The 21,135-nt window shown below is 44.8% G+C and overlaps 1 protein-coding gene across 1 annotated transcript; it reads right to left on the bottom strand.

Annotated features, from left to right (window-relative positions):
* Nucleotides 1-1,596: 1,596 nt before the first annotated feature.
* On the bottom strand, nt 1,597-21,127 carry Aldh9a1 (aldehyde dehydrogenase 9 family member A1). The gene is made up of 11 exons (XM_042258524.2): nt 20,905-21,127; nt 19,669-19,814; nt 17,717-17,846; nt 16,058-16,192; nt 13,284-13,480; nt 12,292-12,432; nt 9,228-9,416; nt 8,919-9,006; nt 6,083-6,224; nt 4,094-4,206; nt 1,597-2,247 (listed from the first exon to the last, which is right to left on the bottom strand). The coding sequence occupies exons 1-11, from the start codon at nt 21,071-21,073 to the stop codon at nt 2,144-2,146; spliced, it is 1,554 nt and encodes a 517-aa protein (XP_042114458.1). The 5' UTR covers nt 21,074-21,127; the 3' UTR covers nt 1,597-2,143.
* Between the last annotated feature and the right edge of the window lie 8 nt (nt 21,128-21,135).

Genomic DNA, 21,135 nt, shown 5'->3' with positions numbered 1-21,135 from the left:
CCCGGAACTCATTCTGTAGACCAGACTGGCCTCGAACTCAGAACCACCTGCCTCTGCCTCCCAAGTGCTGGGATTAAAGGCGTGAGCCATCACTGCCTGGCTAGTTTGTGGTCTTAAGGAAGGTGTATGGTGAATTTCTGAGACACAGGGTCTAAAGTTAAGAGGGAACAGCCTGGCAGAGAAAAGGGGAAAGTAGCAGACAATGACGCCGCAGTGTGGATGGTGGTGATAAGGCGTGTGGGCTTTATCCTAACTGTCCCTGAAGCTACAGCAGGCCTCAGCAAGAACACACTGTAATCTGACCAAGAAAAGCTCACTCACTGTTGTCCAACTGCTTTGTCAACTGCCCCCCAACCTTGAAAAGACAAATAGGCCTTTGTATAAGAGAAAAACAAGGATTCAAAACTACTTCAAGGCAAATAACACTAGGAAAGGCTGACTTAACCATTCCAACTGTGCTGACGGTCCTAAGTCACCTGAGCGAGGACAAGAGAGGGAAGCCCAGTAGTGACAATTATCTCTAAATGCCACCTTCACTATGACTTAACTAGTCCCCAGAAAGCAGCTGTAGGTTTTTAGGGTAGGCCACAGCAGGGAAGGACGGCGTCAGGAAAGGTTATCATGCCTCAACTTCCCTCTGTCTGTCCTGTGCTTTTTCCTGTCCCATCCAGGCTTTAAGATGTGATGAGATTCAAATTAAGACTGCAAAAAGGCCGGGCGGTAGTGGCTCACACCTTTAATCCCAGCACTTGGGAGGTAGAGCCAGGTGGATCTCTCAGTTTGAGGCCAGCCTGGTCTACAGTGAGATCTAGGACAGGCACCAAAACTACACAGAGAAACCCTGTCTTGAAAAACAAAGAGACTGCAAAAACATCAACAGTGTGATTGGTTTCAATTCACTGTCACAGTAACATACAAGTAATTCATGTATTCTAAGGGCTCTTGTGATATTGTGCCCCCCAATATATTGTGCACCTTAATAAATTTATCTGGGGTCAGAGAACAGAACAGCCACTAGACAGACAGAGGCCAGAAAATGGTGGCACACACACCTTTAATCCTAGCATTCTTGAGGCAGAGATCCACCCGGATCTCTGAGAGTTCAAAGCCATACTGGAAACAGCCAGGCATGGCGACACACACCTTTAATCCCAGGAAGTGATGGCAGGAAGCAGAAAGGTATATAGGGTGTGAAAACCAGGAACTAGAGTCTTGTTAAGATTTTAGGCTTTTGAGCAGCAGTTCAGCTGAGATTCATTTGGGTGAGGACTCAGAGGCTTCCAGTTTGAGGAAACGAGATCAGCTGAGGAATTGACAAGGTGAGGTTGGCTGTGGCTGGTTCTGTTTCTCTGATCTTTCAGCATCACCCCAATACCTGGCTTCAGGTTTGATTTTATTAATAAGACCACTTTAGAGTCGTGTTACAGGTTCTCTTCCGTTGTAGGACAGCAGGCTGCAGTGCAAGGACCGGGGATGAGTAGTGTTTGCTGTGGAATAATGGGATAAAGGTTTGCTGTGGGATAACGGGATGACAGTGTTTGCTGAGGCATTAGCTACCTTCTCTCTAGTCAGGTTTCTCAATGAAATGACAAAAACTCAGCTTTTGTAATAGATTTATTATGCATGTGTATGATACAGGGGAGGGGCACACCACCTTTATGTGAGCCTGGGGATAGAACTAAGGTCATCAGGCTTGCCCACTGAGCTAACCAAAAACAAAAAAAAAAAAAAGCTTTTTAAATGCCAATGAATCACTTTTTCTACAAGTATTAAGACTTTTCTGTCTCCAAATAAAAGCTTTCATCAGGAACCCAAGAAGGAAGGCATCTTTAGAGCAAACTAGAAAGTTGCCATTGTTGGTGGGATAGACAGTGTACAAGCAGAGCTGTGGCCTACCTGTTCTGAGCAGTGTTACTAGGGTCTACAGACCTCATAGGGACTTATGGGAAGAACAAGTTCCCTGGTTAGTGTCTGAAAGGCACTTGTGCACATTTGCAATTGGGAAGGATGACTGCAAGATAGAGGGCAATACTGACCCATTCTCTCATCCTGAATGACCCAAAGCCTGCATGGAAGAAGCTATTCAGTTATACAGCTGTAAGGACAGCCAGCTCATTCCACAGCCTGACCACAGGAACAGGATTCACTCGTTTTCAAAAGGTGACTCCACATCACCCATCTCCACATACACCGTCTTGAGCTGTGAATAGTATTCAATCGTCACGCGGCCGTTCTCTCTGCCAAATCCTGAAAAGAAGAGACGGGGTCAGGGTGAGCTGGTCACTACAGAGGTCTGAGGTCACACACTGCCTCAAAGGCAGGCTCTGCTGGTCAAGGTGGGAAAGCATGTCCTCAGACCAGTTCTATGGAGCTGAGGCTACAAGTGTTAGAACAGGGAAGTACACAGTCATTTCTTACCAGCAGGGAGTCCTAACCTCAGGTGCCTGCTACTCTGGGTTAACATCTGAAAAACATTCAGTCTCTTTAACAAAACTCATTCAAGGCAGGCAGTTTATCTCAGTGGGTAGAGTGCTTGCCTACCAGGCACAAAGCCCTGGGTTCCAGCACCACACAGCCTGGGCATAGTATCACCCACCTGTAATCTCAGCACTTCACACAGACAAGGAGGCGGAAGGGTCTGTTCAACCCTGCTCCACTACATAACGAGTTCAAGGCTAAGCCAGGATCCATGAGACTGCGTTCTTCCTCCCCCACCCCCAGCCCTGCAAAAAAACAACGAAGCAGCTCACTGAAAGCAGCAGTAATCCACCAGACAGCCCTGGAAAGCAGTGTTCATTTCACACTTGACTCCTAACAATATTCGTCAACCTTTAAAATGTGCAAAGAGCATACTTTCACTTCCTTGATGACTCAGGATCCCCACATACCGCCCAAAGCCTAATGAATAATGTGTGAGAAAGACAGCACCCCCATGCTTGGACTGTGTGTTGTATCCTGGCCCACACCCATGGCAGGCTAAGCATGAGGCCAGGCACTCTGCAGATCTAGCCATCTCTCATCACACACTGTCCACTGTTGTGCTACTCAAAAGAAAGGAAAAAAGAAAACTGGCCTCAGGGCCCCTCTAAGGCCTAAGCCCTGTATTGAAGTTAGCTACTAATAAAATAGCACCTTGACGTCTACTTCCATCATGCACATGTGCAGCTGCTCCGTGTACCACACTGAGATGCGGAGGACTAGTGGGATATCATTGGAGAGTGCAAGGATAATGCTGAGTATCAGAGAAGACTGTTGGCCGGTGGTGGCGCACACATTTAAACCCAGCACAGCACTCAGGAGGCCGAGCCAGCCTGATCTCTGTAAGTTCGAGGCCAGCCTGGTCTACACAGTGAGATCCAGGACAGGCACCAAAACTACACGGGGGAAATTCTGCCTCGAAAAAACAACAACAACAAAAAGACTGTCAACACCCACCATCACATCAGTGCTCCTAATATTAAGGTGGCCAAAGGTTATGGTTCGGACTCTCAAAATTGTGTTCAAACCAATTTTTAGTTTAAATGAAAAAACATCTGGCATCTGGGAAATAAATGAATACAGGTACCAGAATACAAAGAAGGAACCTCAAAGTGCTTGCCTCAAACCCCTGACACACCAGACCACACATCTGCAGGGACAGAAATGAATGAGCAGTAGTAGTCACTTAGGGAAACATTCTGGTGCCATGCAGAACAGATGCATGTCCAATTAAGAGAGTTTATAAATTTGGGTCCCAAAGAGAAAAACCCATTAATGTAGGCTTTCTGGAATATGACTTCAGAAGCACCTAAGCCCCTACTGATGGTTATACCTGATAGGAATCCCCTGCAGAAGTGTTTAATGCTCAGAGCAATCAATCCAACACTAGAGAAAAGGCAATGCTACCCACAAGACACACCTGGAGATTTACATCAGCCATCCACAAGCCATGCTACACAGAAGAACCTCCTGGAGGTGCCCGGCCCGCATTCCAGTGAGGCTGGCGAGGACTGAGGCTGTGTTAGTAACAGGCTGAGACACACTGGGGTAGCAGTACTGGCTAGGATGGTGTCCCGGGAAAATCTGGTTGGTTTGTACATTTCCACCTCCTCACCTGACTTCTTATATCCACCAAAGGGCAGCTCCACCGGACTGACGTTGTAGTTGTTAATGTAGCACGTTCCCACCTGAAGCTGAGCCGCCACCCTGTGAGCCCGCTGAATATTCCTGTGAGGGAGAAAAGAGTACTGCTTATTCACAGTTTAAGCTAATTTCACAAGAAATGTCAGAGTGTAAACTCGAAGGACCTGAAATCCCGCCAAACTGTTTAAAACCCTTTCATCACCCAGGCAAAAAGACCCCGATTGAAAAATCTATCAAATAAGCAGCACAAGGTGCCACCACTCAACAGTGTTGGAACAACCACACCTCACACAGGCTTTACATAAAGGTGGAGCCCTTACCCCTACACAAGCACGCACTTACACGGAAAACAGATCTGAAAACTGTACAACTATCAGAAGTACGGAAATACCATCTCCGTGATCCTGGATTAGACAAAGCCTCCTAAAGTATGACTTCACAGCCAGGAGGATGCTGAAACCGAAACATGCTAACAAGGGCTGATACAGGTATGGAGAAATCATGTTTGTAGGCATGTGTGTGCCACAGCACATGTGTGGAGTCCCAAGGACAACTTCTGAGTCAGTTCAAGGCCTGCCTGGGCTACAGAGCTATGTCATGGCCGTCTTTGGCAATATAGAGCACCTAACTCAAAAAGTAAGCTGGGTGGTGGTGCACACCTTTAATCCCAGCACTCAGGAGGCAGAGGCAGATGGATCTCTGTGAGTTCAGGGCCAGCAAGGGCTACAGACTGAGTTCCAGGAAAGGTGCAAAGCTACACAGAGAAACCCTGTCTCAAAAAATCAAAAATAAATAGTTAAAAAAAAAAAAAAAGGACTGGTGATGCTGGAGATACACAGCTCAGCATAGGATGCTTGTTTAGTATTATAAGGCCCTAGGTTTAATCCTTAGTACCCCAATACACACACACACACACACACACACACACACACACACACACACACACACACACACTTAACCCAGTCTCCAAATCAGAAAAGCAGAGCCCAAAGGGAAGCAATCACATGAGGGCCAGCTTCAAAGCACTTCCATGGAAAGAAAACTCGGGCCTGCCTTCCCAGGGGTCTGCCCCCAAAGGCACAGCATCTGCCCGTGGTATCACCAAATGCTCTGCACTCTCAGTGAAGCCTTGGAAAACCACCTTCCCAGGCCAGGGCCTAATCAAAGTTTGCATACCACCTGGAGATTCACAGTCTTTTTTCCTTCTTTGTTTTGTTTTCTTGTACTGTGGTCTCACTATGTAGCCCAGGCTGGTCTTAAACTTATGGTCCACCTGCCTCAGCCTTCTGCTAGGGGTTATAGACATATACCACCACATCCAGATTGCTGGGGCTATAGGCACATACCACCACATCCAAACTGTTTTCAAAGAAGTTTTATATCAAAATCATTTTTTAATCTCTATTATAGTGGTTAACATTTATGTATGAAGATATTAATGCTGATATCACAATATTTAAAATTGGAGCAACATCATAAATATGCAACACACTAACAAAGTCTATGTGAGTTACAATGCACACAAGTTAGGAACTACTACATTGCACTAAAAATACTGTATTTGAAGAACAATGTCCAGTATGCATAGTTAAAAGTTTTCTAAATTTCTTGATGTGAATGTTTTCGATATCTAGCCCAAAGCTTTACATAGATCAGAATCTTAAATATTCAATGAAAGAATAAAGCCAGAACTTTCATTAATAAAGTCTAGAGTTCAATTTAAACTCCATAGCAGTGTAGGGTCCTCTGGCCATTAATGAAAAACTGTAAAATGCAGCTTTGGCATCTTCTGAATTAAGAAGCAAACAGACTTAGAGGGGTGTAGCTCGATTCAGTCTTCAGCATCATGAAACAAAAACAGAGATGCTGATGGCGCTAATGTCAGCAAAGGAAGGAAGGATAAGAATGATCAGATGCCCAGGAAGACACCAAGAGGCTGGGGGTGTCCTGGTCCACATACCTGGTAAAGACACCAGCCGCCAGTCCGTAAATGGTATCATTGGCCCGCTCCAGAACCTCTTCTTCATTTTCAAATGATAAAATGGACATAACTGGTCCAAAGATCTCCTCTCTCACACAGGTCATGTCATCTGTGCAATCAGCTACCAACGTTCAGAAGGAGACAAATGACAGTGAGGGGAGCATCGTCTCATTTACCCAAAACACATTATCTGCAGTAAACAGTGAAACACGGAGCTTTAGGGGAAAAAGCTTCAGAGGGTATAGCCACCATGAATATTAATCAGGCCTTCCTTTTGTATGGCAGTTTGGTAATCCATATTAGAGTGTCGTCCTCTGTGTAATTCCAAAATCACTTTTTAGAGTTCCTAAGGAAGTATCCAGTGAGGGAAACAGGTTTACTTACAAACATCTTCACCACAATATTACTTATAATGATGGAAGCTGGAAGCAACAAACTAAACATCTAAAAAGGAAACAATCACACAAACTAAACACACCCTAATGATGAGCTTTTATAAAGCTTCTAAAAGCAATGTTTTTGAAGAAAACATTAAGTTGATGCTCATAAAATACTCGATGAAAATGACCCAAAATTACATCCATCACATGTCTGTTAAAATGTTACATGTAGTGTGTGTGTGCTGTGACAAAGTATATGTGTGTATATGTACACATGTGTATATATACACATATATATGTGTGTATATACGTGTATATATATTTGTTTTGTAAACGTGTACTTAAATGTTCCTGGAAATAACTGATTCCCTAACATTAGTTCACACTTGAAATGTGAACTCTGCACTTAGCACTCAGAAGCACCAGTACCGAGCCCAGTGAGCCGCAAAGGAGGGAACAGTGGCCTGCACCGTGTTCGCAGAGCTGCATGGGCGGACGACCTGCTTTGGACACTGTTAGACACTCCCGCCCACTATAGCCAGAGTCTAAAACAGCTAGGTCTAAAAAATTTTTAAAAAATCATGAATTTACAAAGATGACAGTTCTAGAATCTCTTCAGAAGTGGGGGGGAGGGGTGGAGGGCGGGGAGGCTGCAGCTGGGGTGTACCATGAGAGAAGAATAAATTGAAAAAGAAAAAAGGAAACAAAATCTCTTCAGTGGCGGGTTAGACGCTGCCCTGGACACAGCACACAGTATCGGTGCAGTTAGATTGTATTCACGGATAGTCTGTCCTGTTCCAAGTCTTGGAAAACTAATAATCCTCATGTAAGTTTTATTTAATTACTCAAAACAATAACCCAATCATCTCTGAAAACATTTTATCAGCTTCCAAAGGCTGGGGACACAAATGGCTCTGTGAGTCATGAGTTTTACGCTGGAGCTGAAGGGAATGGGTGGAAAAGGCAGCAGCGTGCCTGTCTGAAACACAGACTAGTCCTTAAATCTCGAGCAAGTTAAAGACGGACTCTCAAGTTAGTCCTAAACTTCCTTGTGCATAAAAGTAAACTGTGGGTTTATTACAATGCACATCTCTAGGCCCCAGGCTCTCGGAGTGACAGTCAGAGGTCTACAGCAGAGACCAGAAATCTGTCTTAACAGGTTTTCCAAGTCTCACGTTAGAACACAAGCTAGTTTCCAGCATCCCAAGAGTAAAGGGTTAGCTCCCTCCTCTTTGCCTAGCTTCACAATCTGCATAAAGTCTAACTGTAAAGTACATGTTCTGGGTAGAAAGTCTATACTAGTTAAAAATACACAAAATGTAAGAAAAGGCACCTTAACCTCAGCATACTGAGATCTCACCATGCACACTTCATTCCTTCTTTTGCTTATACACATACCTGCTCTCCAACAGATTTGGAATAATACCACATACTTTACTGTCTGACCCATATAGTTCACTTAACAACATATAAACATTCCCTATTTGTTACTCATTCAGTTACAATTAACCTAGTCCATGGTATGGATGATGGCTCATAGCTTTTCAACGTCAGTGGCTATTTCCTTAGGCTGTTGAAAGGTAACACCACTACCAACAGGGCCATGGGTGGAATCAGCTTAACTGCTAAGAAGGAATTATGTAAGATTTATAGGTTTTGCTTAAAGCCTGTAAAACAACCGATATTTGTACAAAAGGTCCTAACAAAAAACTGTAAATGAGACCGATGAAAGCAGTGTTTAGATGGGCACAGTGGTGCTTGCCTTTAATCCCAGCACTCAGGAGGCAGAGACAGACAGATCTCTGAGTGTTCAAAGCCAGCCTGGTCTACATAGAAAGTTCCAGGCCAGACAGAGTTACACAGTAAGACCCTGTCTCAAAAAGAAAAAAGAAAACCAGAAAAGAAAAAAAGCAGTTTTTATAATAATGGGTACCTCTGAGGCAGGAAGGAGGCAAGTGGGTTTAAGAAGGATACCCATGTACACTTGACTGTCCAAAGTAGAGTTTTAAAAGTGAAACAATGTACTAAAACTTAATAAAATTACATCTGACACATTGGTTTTATTATACTGATATGTTACTATGTTACAGTTCAAAGGAAAAGCATGCTTTACATTACTGAGGAGGGTTTTTTGTTTGTTTGTTTCTTTAAATCAAACATGTATTTGGAGGGGTGGTGTTTTGTTTTAAAGCTCATTCCAAGAACAAGTGTCTCCAGTACATATATAGTACATAAACCAATACATATGGTTGCCCTAGAGGAAGGGTACCTAGGGGATTTCAAGAATAATGAAGTAGTTCTACTTCTTAAACCTGGGCAGTGGAACCATTCAATCTGCCAACTCTCACTCTATGACGTTACATAGTTCATAAATACTCATTTCTAACTATCTACCATTTAATTCAGGTCATTTAAAAGCAAACAAGAAGACGTACTTAAAATGCAAGGTGTCATGTAAAATCCATGTTTTAATTTAGGATCCGTCGGTACATACGGCTTTCCACCATAGAGCACGGTAGCACCCTAAGTGAAAAAGAAAAGTCAGGCATCTTCTGTATTGAACACACAACCCCGTAGGTGGTCCCGCAAGGCAGAAGGTAGCCCGAGCAAATACACACAGCATTTACCCTCCCAAAGCAGAACATCATGGATAATAACCACCAAGGTAGACGTAGAGAAGGGCATGGGGCAAGGAGCCAGGACATGACCCTCCTCTTCCACCCCAGCTTCCGTTCACTTCTCACCTGCTTCTTTGCTGACTTTATAAACCCAAGGACTCGTTCCAGATGTGGCTCATTGATGAGTGGGCCCATCCTTGTATCTTCCAGAAGGGGGTCTCCAATTTTTATCTTTTCAGTCTGCTCTACAACTTCTTTTATAAATTTATCAAGAATTGTCTTTTGCACAAACACTCTAGTGCCATTACAGCAAACCTAAAGGAAAGAGAAGACGTAAGTTTATGTGTGGGATGGGAAAAAAAAATGAGGAAAAAACATCCCAAACTTTCAATGAGTCATGACCCATTTTTTTTACTATTTTATTTTATGTATACTGATGTTTTGCCTGAATGTCTGTGTGCCATGCGTGTGCTTGTGAAGGCCAGAAGGCAACGGAGTTCCTGGACCTGGAGTCACAGATGATTGTGAGCCACCATGTGGGTGCTAGGAATCAAACCCAGGTCCTCTGCAAGAGCAGCCAATGCTGAGTCACCTCTCCAGCCCTACAACGCATTTTTTTAAAGAATATTTTCACTTCTAAAAACTGCCCACAGTAGTTAGGAAGGATCACATATGACTGGGGACACACATCCCACAGGTATGATCTGCCCTTGAACGGGAAGGTTAATTCTTACTGATGAAATTGTCTTGAGACCACTAAAGGGCCGCACTCTCACTCTGCTGCAGTTCCAGCTGCTCACTCGGAGGGGAGAGTGGGAGGCGAGAGTGGGAGGCGAGGGTGGGAGGCGAGAGGGGACCAAAAAGGAATGGGCTTAAGAGCTGTAGTCTTGAGTCCAATTTTGAAAATGGAACATCTGAGTTAGTGTCATCTCTGAAACTGTACATAATCAGTGCTTACTCATTCTCACGCAAATGAACATGAGAACTATTCAAATACCACACACACACAGTAGAACAGAGAGCTAGGTCCCAGAAATTGAAGATCCCTATGAAGTTAAAAGGCATGATTTCCAGGATATATTACGAGAAAAATGGTGCTTCGAACCGGATACCTTTTGTGAAAGAAAGTAGAGGAAATAGAAATATACCCATATCTGGTCATTTTCTTCAAAGAGCAGAATGGGAAATGGGTCAGAGTCGGGAGGAGGGATGGGAAGAGGTAAGAGGAATGAGGAGTTACAGTTCTGAGTGTGGCTCTTCAAAAAAAATTCTGACATTCGGAACTATGTTCATGTTTTGCCTGATCAAAACAGATTTTAAAAATCTTTATAGGACAGAGAAAAAGACACCTCAAATGAAATACAAACAGAAACCAAAGGACCCGCTATTCTAACTGAACATCCATAGTGAAAGCAGGGGACGATAGACTAGACCTAAGTAACTTCTGAACATAGCGGTCTGTACAAGAAAAAAAAAAGGCTGGGTAGTTAGTGGTGGCACATGCCTTAATCCCAGCACTTGAAACACAGAGGCAGAGGGATCTCTAACTTAAGAGGTCAGTCTGTCGGGAGGCAGAGCTAGGCCTGGTCTACAGAGCGAGTTCTAGGACAGCCAGGTGGGGCAAGACAAACACAAAACAGTGTGCAGCTGTGTGTCTCACATACACACGGACATGCGTTCCCCAGCCCTGGCCGGAGAACTGTGAGCAACACGGACACCACAGTCGTAGTCAAGAGCCTGGCACCAAGATCTTAGTGGGTTTTTTTCCCCTTGGCAGTACTGGGGTTTAAACTCAGGATCACAAAAATGCCAGGTGAGTGTTCTACCACTGAGCTACACCTCCAGCCCAAGAGCTTTATTTCCAGATCTCACCACTCACTGAAACCAGGGCTGCCTAGACAAACGGCCAGTTCCCGAGTTCAGGCGGAAAAAGAATGCGATGGGTCTAGAATACTTCAGTGTGCCAGAAATCAAAGAAGTCACTCAGGGTAAAGAGTTCAAACCAGGCGTGACGGCACATGCCTGTAATCCCCGCACTTGGGAAACTGGGATCTCAAGGACAGCCCGGCTACACAGAGACCTTGTCTCAAAAAAACTCATAATGTATCCACTGATTAGCATGATACATATATCAAATTATCACATGGTACCACAAATATGTATAGTTTAGAGACAGGCTGGAGACATGGCTCACTCATTGCCTTGTTTTTTTGAAGATGGAGTATCGCTGTGTGGCCCTGGCTATCCTGGAACTTCCTCTGTAGACCAGGCTAGCCTTGGACTCAGATCTGCCTGACTCTGCCTCCCAAGTACTGGGATTAAAGGTGTGTGCTCCTGCTGCCGCCGCCACCACCACCTGGCTACATTTTTTGCTTTTGGAGAAGACCCAGGTTCAGTTCCCAGCACCCACACAGTGGCTCACAACCATCCCTAACTCCAGTTCCAAGGGACCAAACTTCTCACTTGTTACCTCGCCATCAATGGCTTCAATGGCTTCTCTTGTTTCTGTGGTGTTATAGATCTCACCTCAGCCCCTACGGCAGGCAAGTGCTCTACCACCGTACTACAGCCTGAGTCCCTTCAGCTCGAAGGGACTTGTCCCAGGAGAAAGAAAATTATTATCTTTTACTAAGACATTAGTCAAACAAGTGGCCAAGTTTTAGTAAGGGCTACAGATGGAAACAGTAAAAATCAACAAATTAACACCAATAGAGTACTAATCACACTATGCTTCCACAAAAGAATGTGGCTGTTGCCTACACTGAAGTGTTTGTTAGGAACCTGTGTCTACAACTTTCAAATAGTTGAGGAAAACTTACTTCTTTTGCATTATGTATATAAACACATATCAGTTTCTGCAATAGTTCTCAACCTGTGGGTCATAACTCCTTTGGCAAACCTCTAGCTCCAAAAATATTTACATTATGATTCGTAACAGTAGCAAAAATTACAGTTATGAAGTAACAATGAATATAATCTTATGGTTGGGGGTGACCCACACCAGGAGGAACTGGATTAAAGGGTCCCAGTGTTAGGAAGGTTGAGGACCACTGCATTAGAAGGATGTAGTACTCTTTGTACTATCTTTTTGTTCACAACTATCATGTAATTCTGTGTCTAGAGTGTCAGCGTGCTACTAGCTGGAGAAGAGGGGCCCTTCCTCCCCGGCCCTTCCAGGAAGAGGTCGTACCTGGCCTTGTGAGAGGAAGTTAGCCACCATTGCCCCCTTCACAGCGTTCTCCAGGGTACAGTCTTCGAAGATGATAAGAGGAGATTTGCCTCCAAGTTCCAAAGTGACGGGTTTGATTCCTTTAGCTGACATCTCCATGATCTACAGGACCAAATAAGGCACCCAGAAGTTTAGCATAAGTTAGCCTGCCTGCTAGGTCAACTCAACCTGAACCTACCACCAGGTCATTTTGGTCTGACAGAGCCCGGAACCTGTTCTCATGTGTACTGGGCCCTTCATCCACTTAGACTATTCTTTGGCAAAAGCTTCTAAGAATTTTCAGAACTTCACTTGAAACTCTGAAACAGGAGTTCATTGAAAACATATTGATAATTCACAGGATTCTTTTTTTTTTTTTTTTTTTTTTTTTTTTTTTTTTTTTTTTTTTTTGGTTTTTTCGAGACAGGGTTTCTCTGCGTAGTTTTGCGCCTTTCCTGGAGCTCACTTGGTAGCCCAGGCTGGCCTCGAACTCACAGAGATCCGCCTGGCTCTGCCTCCCGAGTGCTGGGATTAAAGGCGTGCGCCACCACCGCCCGGCTAATTCACAGGATTCTTGCAGCCAGGAATTCTTTTTGCATTTTTATGTTTAAGGCTGTTCAGAACTTGGAACATAAATCCAGGTCGAAGTAATGAATCTGAAGTAACCTGAGAGAATAGTCCTTCCTCTGTACAATATAGTTAACTCACCAAACGAGAGTACAGCGCAGCCCAGGCCCCAATCCATCATACACATTGTCTCCTGAGGCAGGCGAGGAGAATTTCTGCCCCACCTGGCCTACCACAGACCACTCACACATGCCCTCTCCCCCTCTCCCTTGCATAGGAAAAGTAGAATCTCCTGGCCCATTCCCAACATAAACTAGGAAATTCAAAGTCTGCAAAATACACAGTGGGCATGATCAGCTTTGCCGGACTTGGGCATTTGTGTGGAATGAAACTGGTTTCATCTGTACCTTCGCGCCAGTGGGCACGCTTCCAGTGAAGGAGACTTTGGCCACGTCAGGATGCTGACACAGAAACTGGCCTGTGGCAGCTCCCCCTTGCACCACATTGAAGAGCCCAGGAGGCGCACCAGCTTTGGTATAGATCTCAGCCAGGAGCAAAGCAGACACAGGCGTGAAGGGAGAGGGCTTAAAGATCATGGCATTACCTGCAGAAAAGCAAATGCTCCTTTTAGACAAGACGAGACAATTCCAACCGGTTCCTGCTCTTCCACATTCACCAAAGATGTTATTAATAATAGAAATGGCTGGGACTGAAGCCATGGCTCAGTGGTTAAGAGCACTTGCTGCCCTGGCAGAGGTCTGGAATAGGTTTCCAGCACGCAAAGGATGGCTTATAACCAGCGCTAATTCCAGATCGGGGACCTAGCACCCTCTTCTGGTCTTTGCAGATACTAGTGGTGCCCGTGGTACGAAAATATATATATATTATATATTTATAAATTATTATATTATTTATAAATTTATAAATTTATAAATTATTTATAAATATTGTATATTAATATAAATATTAATAAAATATATATATTCAGGCAAAACACTCATACATTAAAAAATAAAGCTATATGCAGGGACACTTGGCTCAGTCTGGGAGGAAGGGACTGGCTGGACCTGCCTGGACTGAGTCTACCAGGTTGATCGCAGTCCTCAGGGGAGGACTTGTCCTGGAGGAGGTGGGAATGGGGGATAGGCTGGGGGTAAGGGGAGGGGGTGGGAGGGGGGAGAATAGGGGAACCCATGGCTGATATGTAGAACTGAATGGTATTGTAAAATAAAATATATATAAAAGAAAAAAGGAAAAAAAAGAAAAAGCAAGAAAATACTGGTTAGGAATGCAAAGAGGAAGTGAGAAAAAAAAAACTGATAGAAATTCAGGTAGTTCTTCCTCAGTTATGCACAGAGCTCAGCCCTGTGGGCAGTCAACAGTTATCCTTCTCACATTGTGGAAGAAGGTGGTTTTGTGTGGTCCTCTCCAACACTCTAGCGTCCAGCTCGCAGCCCTTCCCCTCGAGTAAACTGCAAAGCTAACAGACTGTCTCAGGACGTGTTTCCACGTGTTCATCTGATAACTATGATTTTACGTTTGGGGGAATATGATCCTTCAACCTGAGATGAACCAGTAGCTACTGTATACTAGGAAGCTGTGCATCCCCCTTGCTGGTGTTTAGAGAGGACACTGGAGTGTGAAGAAATGTCGGGACTGCAAACAGTAAGCTGGACTGATTCCCTAGTCAGATCTGAATCTGTTTACTCAGGCTGTCCTGTCTGTCCCACTGCACTGCTACCTCGTTGAGGAAGACATTTCTAGTCTCTAACAAGTGGCTATTGGTTTTGACATTGAGTTGCTGCTGTTCCCACAGCAACCACTTGTTATCAAAATAGAACGCTCCCATCACCTCGGGACTCCTTTCAGTACTGATTGCTTTACGTCTCCCCCTGCAAAGCCCTGTCCTCCCAGCTGCTGGCTCTTCAGTTCCTCCTTTGGTTGGAGTATTTCTCTTGACCTTGTATCAAACAGCCCCCATATTCTGCAGACCCTCAACCGGTATCCTTTATGGCGTGAGATCACATGCTAAGCCACTGCCTTTTAGCACACACCGAGAACTTCTGATGGAGTCAAGAAGAAAGCCTCCAGGGGATGAAGGTGTGACTTTCCAAATCTGGATCGCATTTACTGCACAAGTGTGAACGTTTTGTATTATTGTGCGTGTTTGTGATTATCTACTTGTTTTGGATGTATAATTTTGATCTGCATTTAGAGTAGTCACATAAAGCTTCTTTTAAAATTAATTTCGGAGCTGGGAAGGTAGCTCAGGTGTAGATTGCTCACGTAGCACGTGTGAGGCTCTAGGTTGGATGGCCGGCACTGCAGAAGGGAAAATCCAGTTGGAAATCAGTTGAGGAAAAGAAAAGCATTAATTGGAGGCTGGTGATGTAACTCAGTTGGTGGAATACTTACCTAGCACGTACTCAAAGCCCTAGGGTAGATATATATATCCCTATTGCTGAGACAACCAGATGTGATGGCCAGATCTGTAACCCTACACTCCAGAGGTAGATAGAGGCCAGGAGGACCAGATGTTCAGGGTCCATCCTTGGTTACACAGCAAGTCCAGTGCAGCTTAGGGTACATAAACCATTATCTCAAACAAGGAAGATATAAAATAAATGAGTAAATATGTTAAAAGAGAATTGATTAAACACCTCAGATTGTTGTTATGAGATAGGAAATCACAAAATTCACCTCTGTTCATGAAGGAAAGCAATGTAGTGAAAATCTGGGCTATAACCTTATCTTGGAGAAAAAAAAAAAAGCTAAAATTAACTGTTTTAAAAAAGGACATTTTGTTTTTCCACATTGGGTTATCATGTATCAAGGTCTTTGTACATGGATTATCCCATTTAAAGCTTTCAACTTCAGTGTGAAGTAGGGATAATCAGTCTAATGTTATAACAGTTACAACTGAAGACCAGAAACTTTCATTTCAACACCAGAGTGCTGAATCAAAAAAGATAGCCTAGACTAAGCAGCCAGTTCCTACATCAGAAACTAATTGGATAGATAGAGGCATGACCTGTGTGTGTAACCTAAACATTAAATCCCTTCAGAGGCAAGGCAAGGCAGGAAGAGGCCCACATCCTGAGATCTGACTGCCCCAAGGCAGGTCTTTCTGTCTGTGGAGGAATTGAGGATGGCTCACTGTGGAGGAGTGACTTATTCTTACCACAGGCCAAAGCAGGAGCAGACTTCCAACAGGCAATCTGGAAGGGGTAGTTCCATGCTCCTATCCCCACACACACCCCGAGTGGCTCTCTTCTGGTATAGCCAAAGGATCCTCCTGGGAGTTGGATGTGCTCTCCTGGGGGTAAAACAGAGTAAGAAATGATGTAAGTCTATGCGCCCCACAATTTCACTACACAAGTTCATCCTAGTCAATTTAATTCTCTAAGAATCTCCTGCAGGGGCTGGAGAATGGATCAGCAGTGAAAAGCCCTGGCTGCTCTTTCAAAAGACCCAGTTCTCAGTACCCACATGGTGGATCACAGCCATCTGTTAATTCCAGTTCCAGGGGATCTTACACCCTGTTTTGGCCTCTGCTGATACCAGACATGCAAGTAGTACACAATATAAATGCAGGAAAATCACCCATACACATATAATTATAAAAAATAAGCCAAGGATGGTAGTGCATGCCTTTAATCCCGGCACTGGAGAAGCAGAGACAGGTGGGTCTCTGTGAGTTCAAGGCCAGCCTGGTCTATGTAGCAAACTCCACCCAAGCAAGCCAAGGTTATATAACAAGACCCCGTTTCAAAATTAAATAACATTAAAAATAAACAAAACAAAATCTCCTAAGTGCTACTATGGGAGTCTGTGGGAGTTCAGCCCCCCACTTTCTTCCACCTTTCAAAGGGCTCTTAGGTGGAGGAGAGAGGAATAAGATAGACAGACCTAGATGACGAGGAGAAAGACAGAGACACGGGACAGCTTCGGGAGGGCCTGGGTCAGTACCCAACCGCCTCCAGGTTTATTCAGAAGGGCTTTTTATAATATGAGAGGCAAAAGACCTCTCCCCTTGGCAAGATCAAAGCACATCATACAGCCAAGTGTAGACCCTTCCCAACACCTGGTAAACATGCCTGTGACCAAATCATCTCCTTATGCAGCCCTGCTGGGTAAAGCAAACTCAGATTCTCTGACCTTGAGTAATTTGGGACCCCACACTACTGGGTAACTTAGATAAAATATGGAAATAAGAGGACAACTCATCAGCAGGGGAAGTCTGAGAACCCCAGAACCCTGAACTGCTCACGTACCACATGTGGCTCAGGTGGGCTCTACCAACCATTCAATATAGACTGCTGGAAAATTTTGTTTGGGATGTTTCATTTACCTCAGTCTGGCCTCAAACTCACTACGTAGCTGAGGATGCCTGAAACTTCTGATCCTCCTGCATCTGCCTCCTAGGTGCTGGGATTACAGGTGGGCATCCCCACACTCAAGAGTATGCAGTATTTGGAACTGGACCCAGGGCTCCATGCACACTAGGCAAGTAATCCACCAACTTATCTACATTCCTGGCCTAGCCACGAACTGGATAACAATGGTAAGCATGATGTGGACTCTTACAAACTAGTGTTTCAAACCATTTGGTCTAAAGCTCAAGTTCAGTGCTGGGTGCTTTTCATGTACTATCTCACTGAATCTTTAAAACAGCCCAAGAAATTAGGTGTTAACCGCTCTACCTCAGCTAAGGAATGAGCAAGTAACTTAAACCACCCCCAGCAGGTAACAAGGAACTCAAGACTTTGCCCTTCTCCACCAGGCTCCAGCTCTTCTGCCCTCAGATCAGATGGTCACCCGAGGCCAGGCCAGGGCTCACCTGCCATGGATGCAGCCAGGCCTGCATAGTATTCCAGGCACTGCCAGGAAGTGTCAACATCCTGACGGGCCTCAAATACGGACTTCCCATTGTTGATTGTCTCCATGGTGGCAATTGCATCTTTCTGTTCCTTTGGGTAAAACAGAAAAATGGATTTAATACATATTATTATGTCTCAACACAGCCAGTGCTTAAAAAGAATGTGTCACTCAAGTTCTAAGCCTAGGAAAGGCTGGCACTTACAAGGAAACTTGACAGAATAATGGTGCGGCACTGGGAGGTTAAAAACCCGCTGTCACAGAGTACTTCTCTTCCTTCATCAGGTGACAAAGATTAAGATCACAACCTCATTTCAGTGTAAGAAAATTAAAGTTTTAAGAACTAGTGTGTGTGTGTGTGTGTGTGTGTGTGTGTGTGTGTGTGTGAATAAGAATATATATCTGAGCATGTATTCTGACATTTTTGCATGGCCCAGGCTATCTGAACAAAGAACAAGGGCAGGCTAACTGAAGAGCAAAGGCCATGGAAGACGACTGCACGCCCTAGAGACCTTTGGAGCTATGTCTTACTCCTAGAGTCAAATGTTTATACTCCAGGGTAATAACTGTAGTGACCCTTTCCTCTCAGTCCCAGAGACTTGCTTGATAAGCAATTAATCTCAATACCTCCCCAGAAGAGGATGAATACAAGCATAAGAAACATTCAGGCCAGGCAGTGGTGGTGCACGCCTTTAATCCCAACACTCAAGAGGCAAAGCCAGGTGGATCTCTGTGAGTTGGAGGCCAGCCTGATCTACAGAGCGAGATCCAGGACAGGCACCAAAGCTGCACAGAGAAACCCTGTCTTGAAAAAAGAAACATTCAGATACACTAATTCCCCTGTGGTACAAACTGCACCTACAGGCCACTACATTTTGCTGTAATAAGCCTTTTTCTCTGATCTTCAAAGCCTTGTGTGTTCTATCAGAATACATGTGTGCACTGATACGTTGATATGTGTGAATACAGATACTTGGCATACACACACACACACACACACACTCTTTCTCAAGTGGGTTAACTCTCATACCCTTCAAGGTTTCTCACAGCATATTTACTACAAAGAAAAAGGAACCCTACATTCCCAAAGATATAATTCATGTTTTGATGTATATCACTCTGAATTTTCTAAGTTTCTAATAACGCTTTTCTCTAAAAACAAAAAGGATACCTGTGACTCTGAAATGTTCCTAGGCAATTAAGGTAGAAAACAAACCTGAAAGGTAGGCTGAAATATCATCAGGAGGAAAAAGGAAAAAAGAAACAAGCACCACCCCTGGCTGGTGAGATGGCGGAGTCTGTGAAGCAGCTGCTATGCAAGCATGAGGACCTGAGTTCCAATCCCCAGCTCCCACATACGAAGGCCGGCCACTCCCGCACCGCAGCCCCTCACCCCCGCACCGCAGCCCCTCACCCTGCACCGCAGCCATTTCCCCAGCACCAGGGAGGCAGAGCAGACGGATCCCCAGAGCTCAGTCAAGCCAAAGTGATGAACTCCAGGCTCATTGACAGACACTATCTCAGAAATAAGGTGGACAGAGATCAAGGAAGACAACGGATCTCAACCTGTTCACACAACTGTACATACATATGCATGTACCCACACAATCATGTACACACACTACACAAATACATCTTTAAGTAAAAACAATTTAAATTAAAAAGTAAGCTACCAAGAGCACATTATAATTCAAAACAATTCGGGGGGGGGGGAGCATGCCCAGAGAGCTGTCCAAGAGCCAAGGTCCCATGGAGCACTCAGTGGATACTTGTTTTACATACCAAGGCGAGCGTATGGGAATGTGTCTCCATTTCACAGAAATATCACAACCTAAAGCTGCTTCAATGTTAACTGCAACTATCATCAGAACATTATGAGTGGGGTTTTCTAGAAAGGAATATATTGATACAAACCTTTATCATCCGGGCAGCCTCTAAAAGGACTTGGGCACGCTCCATGCCAGATTTTTGACTCCAGCTTTTAAAGGCAAGCATTGAATTTTTAACAGCCAGATCTACTTCCTTTTCTCCTGAACACTGTAAAGTAGCTATCACTCTGCCTATAAAGAAGCAAGAAGTCAATTTTATCTCAAGAAGTTGCAACACATTTGAATTCTATCAACATTCTCTGGGGGATCCCTTTTGACTATGGTCTCATTTAGTTCTTTTTTGTGACCAGGAATCCCTTTAAAGTCCAATACTTTAAAGTGGTACACAACACACATGCAGGCAAAATACCCACACACATATAATTTTAAAAATAAAAATAAGTGCCAGGCATTGGTGGCACATGCCTTTAATCCCAGCACTCGGGAGGCAGAGGCAGGCGGATTTCTGTGAGTTCGAGGCCAGCCTGGTCTACAGAGTGAGTTCCAGGACAGGCTCCAAAGCTACACAGAAAAACCCTGTCTCGAAAAACCAAAAATAAATAAATAAATAAAAATAAAAATAAGCTAAGTATGGTGGTACATGCCTTTAATCCCAGCACTGGAGAAGCTGAGACAAGTGGGTCTCTGAGTTCAAGGCCAGCGAACTCCATGCAAGCAAGCCAAGACGATATAACAAGACCCCGTTTCAAAAATAACATTTAAAAACAAATAAAACAAAATCTACATGCTACAGGGTAACTTCGGTAAAATATGGAAATGAGGGAGCAATTCAGCAGTAGGGGAAGTCTGAGGACCCTGGAACCCTGGACTGCTCACCACATGTGGCTCAGGTGGGCTCTACCAACCATTCAATATGAACTGCTGGAAACATTTGTTTGAGATGTGTTACATTTACCTTAGGCTGACCTCAAACTCACTACCTAGCTCTCATGATTCAAAACACACAGCTGAGGACGCTCCTGCAGGCCCAGGTCTCAAAACTCAAGATATCCACAGCTCCTGCACCCGACTGAGTCCTCTGCTCCAGCCTTGTAGTTAACTGCTGACCTCCACCCGACTCCACCTCCCGTGCCATCTACCAGCTCCCGCTTTTCCAGAGCCTCCGCAGCACTCTGTGCTCCATGTTGCGGCCATGCAAGTCCAGCAACCCTTTGCAGAGAGCTCGGAAGGAGGACACGGGGCAGCAGACTCGGTGCACAGGCCCAAGGAGAGCCCGCCGGGTGGGCCCACTCCCTCCGCATCCAGCCCCGCGCCCGGTTACCAGTGGCCGGCTCGAACGCCTTCTCCGTGCCGCAGCTGTCCGCCGGCTCCACACGGACCCCGCCACGGTAGTTGAGCGGCTGCAACAGGACGAAGGTGCCAGTGCTCATGGCGGCGACCACAGAGCGGAAGAGCGAGGCCTGCCGGGGTCGAACTGCACAGAGAAACATGTGTGGAGTGCCGAGCACTCAGGGAAGCCCCAGTAGATCACGCGCGGGGAGGGGCGGGGCGA

The sequence above is a fragment of the Peromyscus maniculatus genome, chromosome 11 (genome assembly GCF_049852395.1).
Source record: "Peromyscus maniculatus bairdii isolate BWxNUB_F1_BW_parent chromosome 11, HU_Pman_BW_mat_3.1, whole genome shotgun sequence".
NCBI classification, from domain to species: domain Eukaryota; kingdom Metazoa; phylum Chordata; class Mammalia; order Rodentia; family Cricetidae; genus Peromyscus; species Peromyscus maniculatus.
Note: the sequence above shows the minus strand (reverse complement) of the source record. Positions and strands in the feature narration are given on the sequence as shown.

Coding starts and splice junctions, on each gene's coding strand:
- Aldh9a1 (XM_042258524.2), bottom strand. CDS start 21,073: ATGTTTCTCTGTGCAGTTCGACCCCGGCAGGCCTCGCTCTTCCGCTCT. Junction 16,193..17,716: donor CCTGGCTGCATCCATGGCAG/GTGAGCCCTGGC, acceptor TTTTACCCCCAG/GAGAGCACATCCAACTCCCA. Junction 6,225..8,918: donor CATGACACCTTGCATTTTAA/GTACGTCTTCTT, acceptor GAACGTTGGTAG/CTGATTGCACAGATGACATG.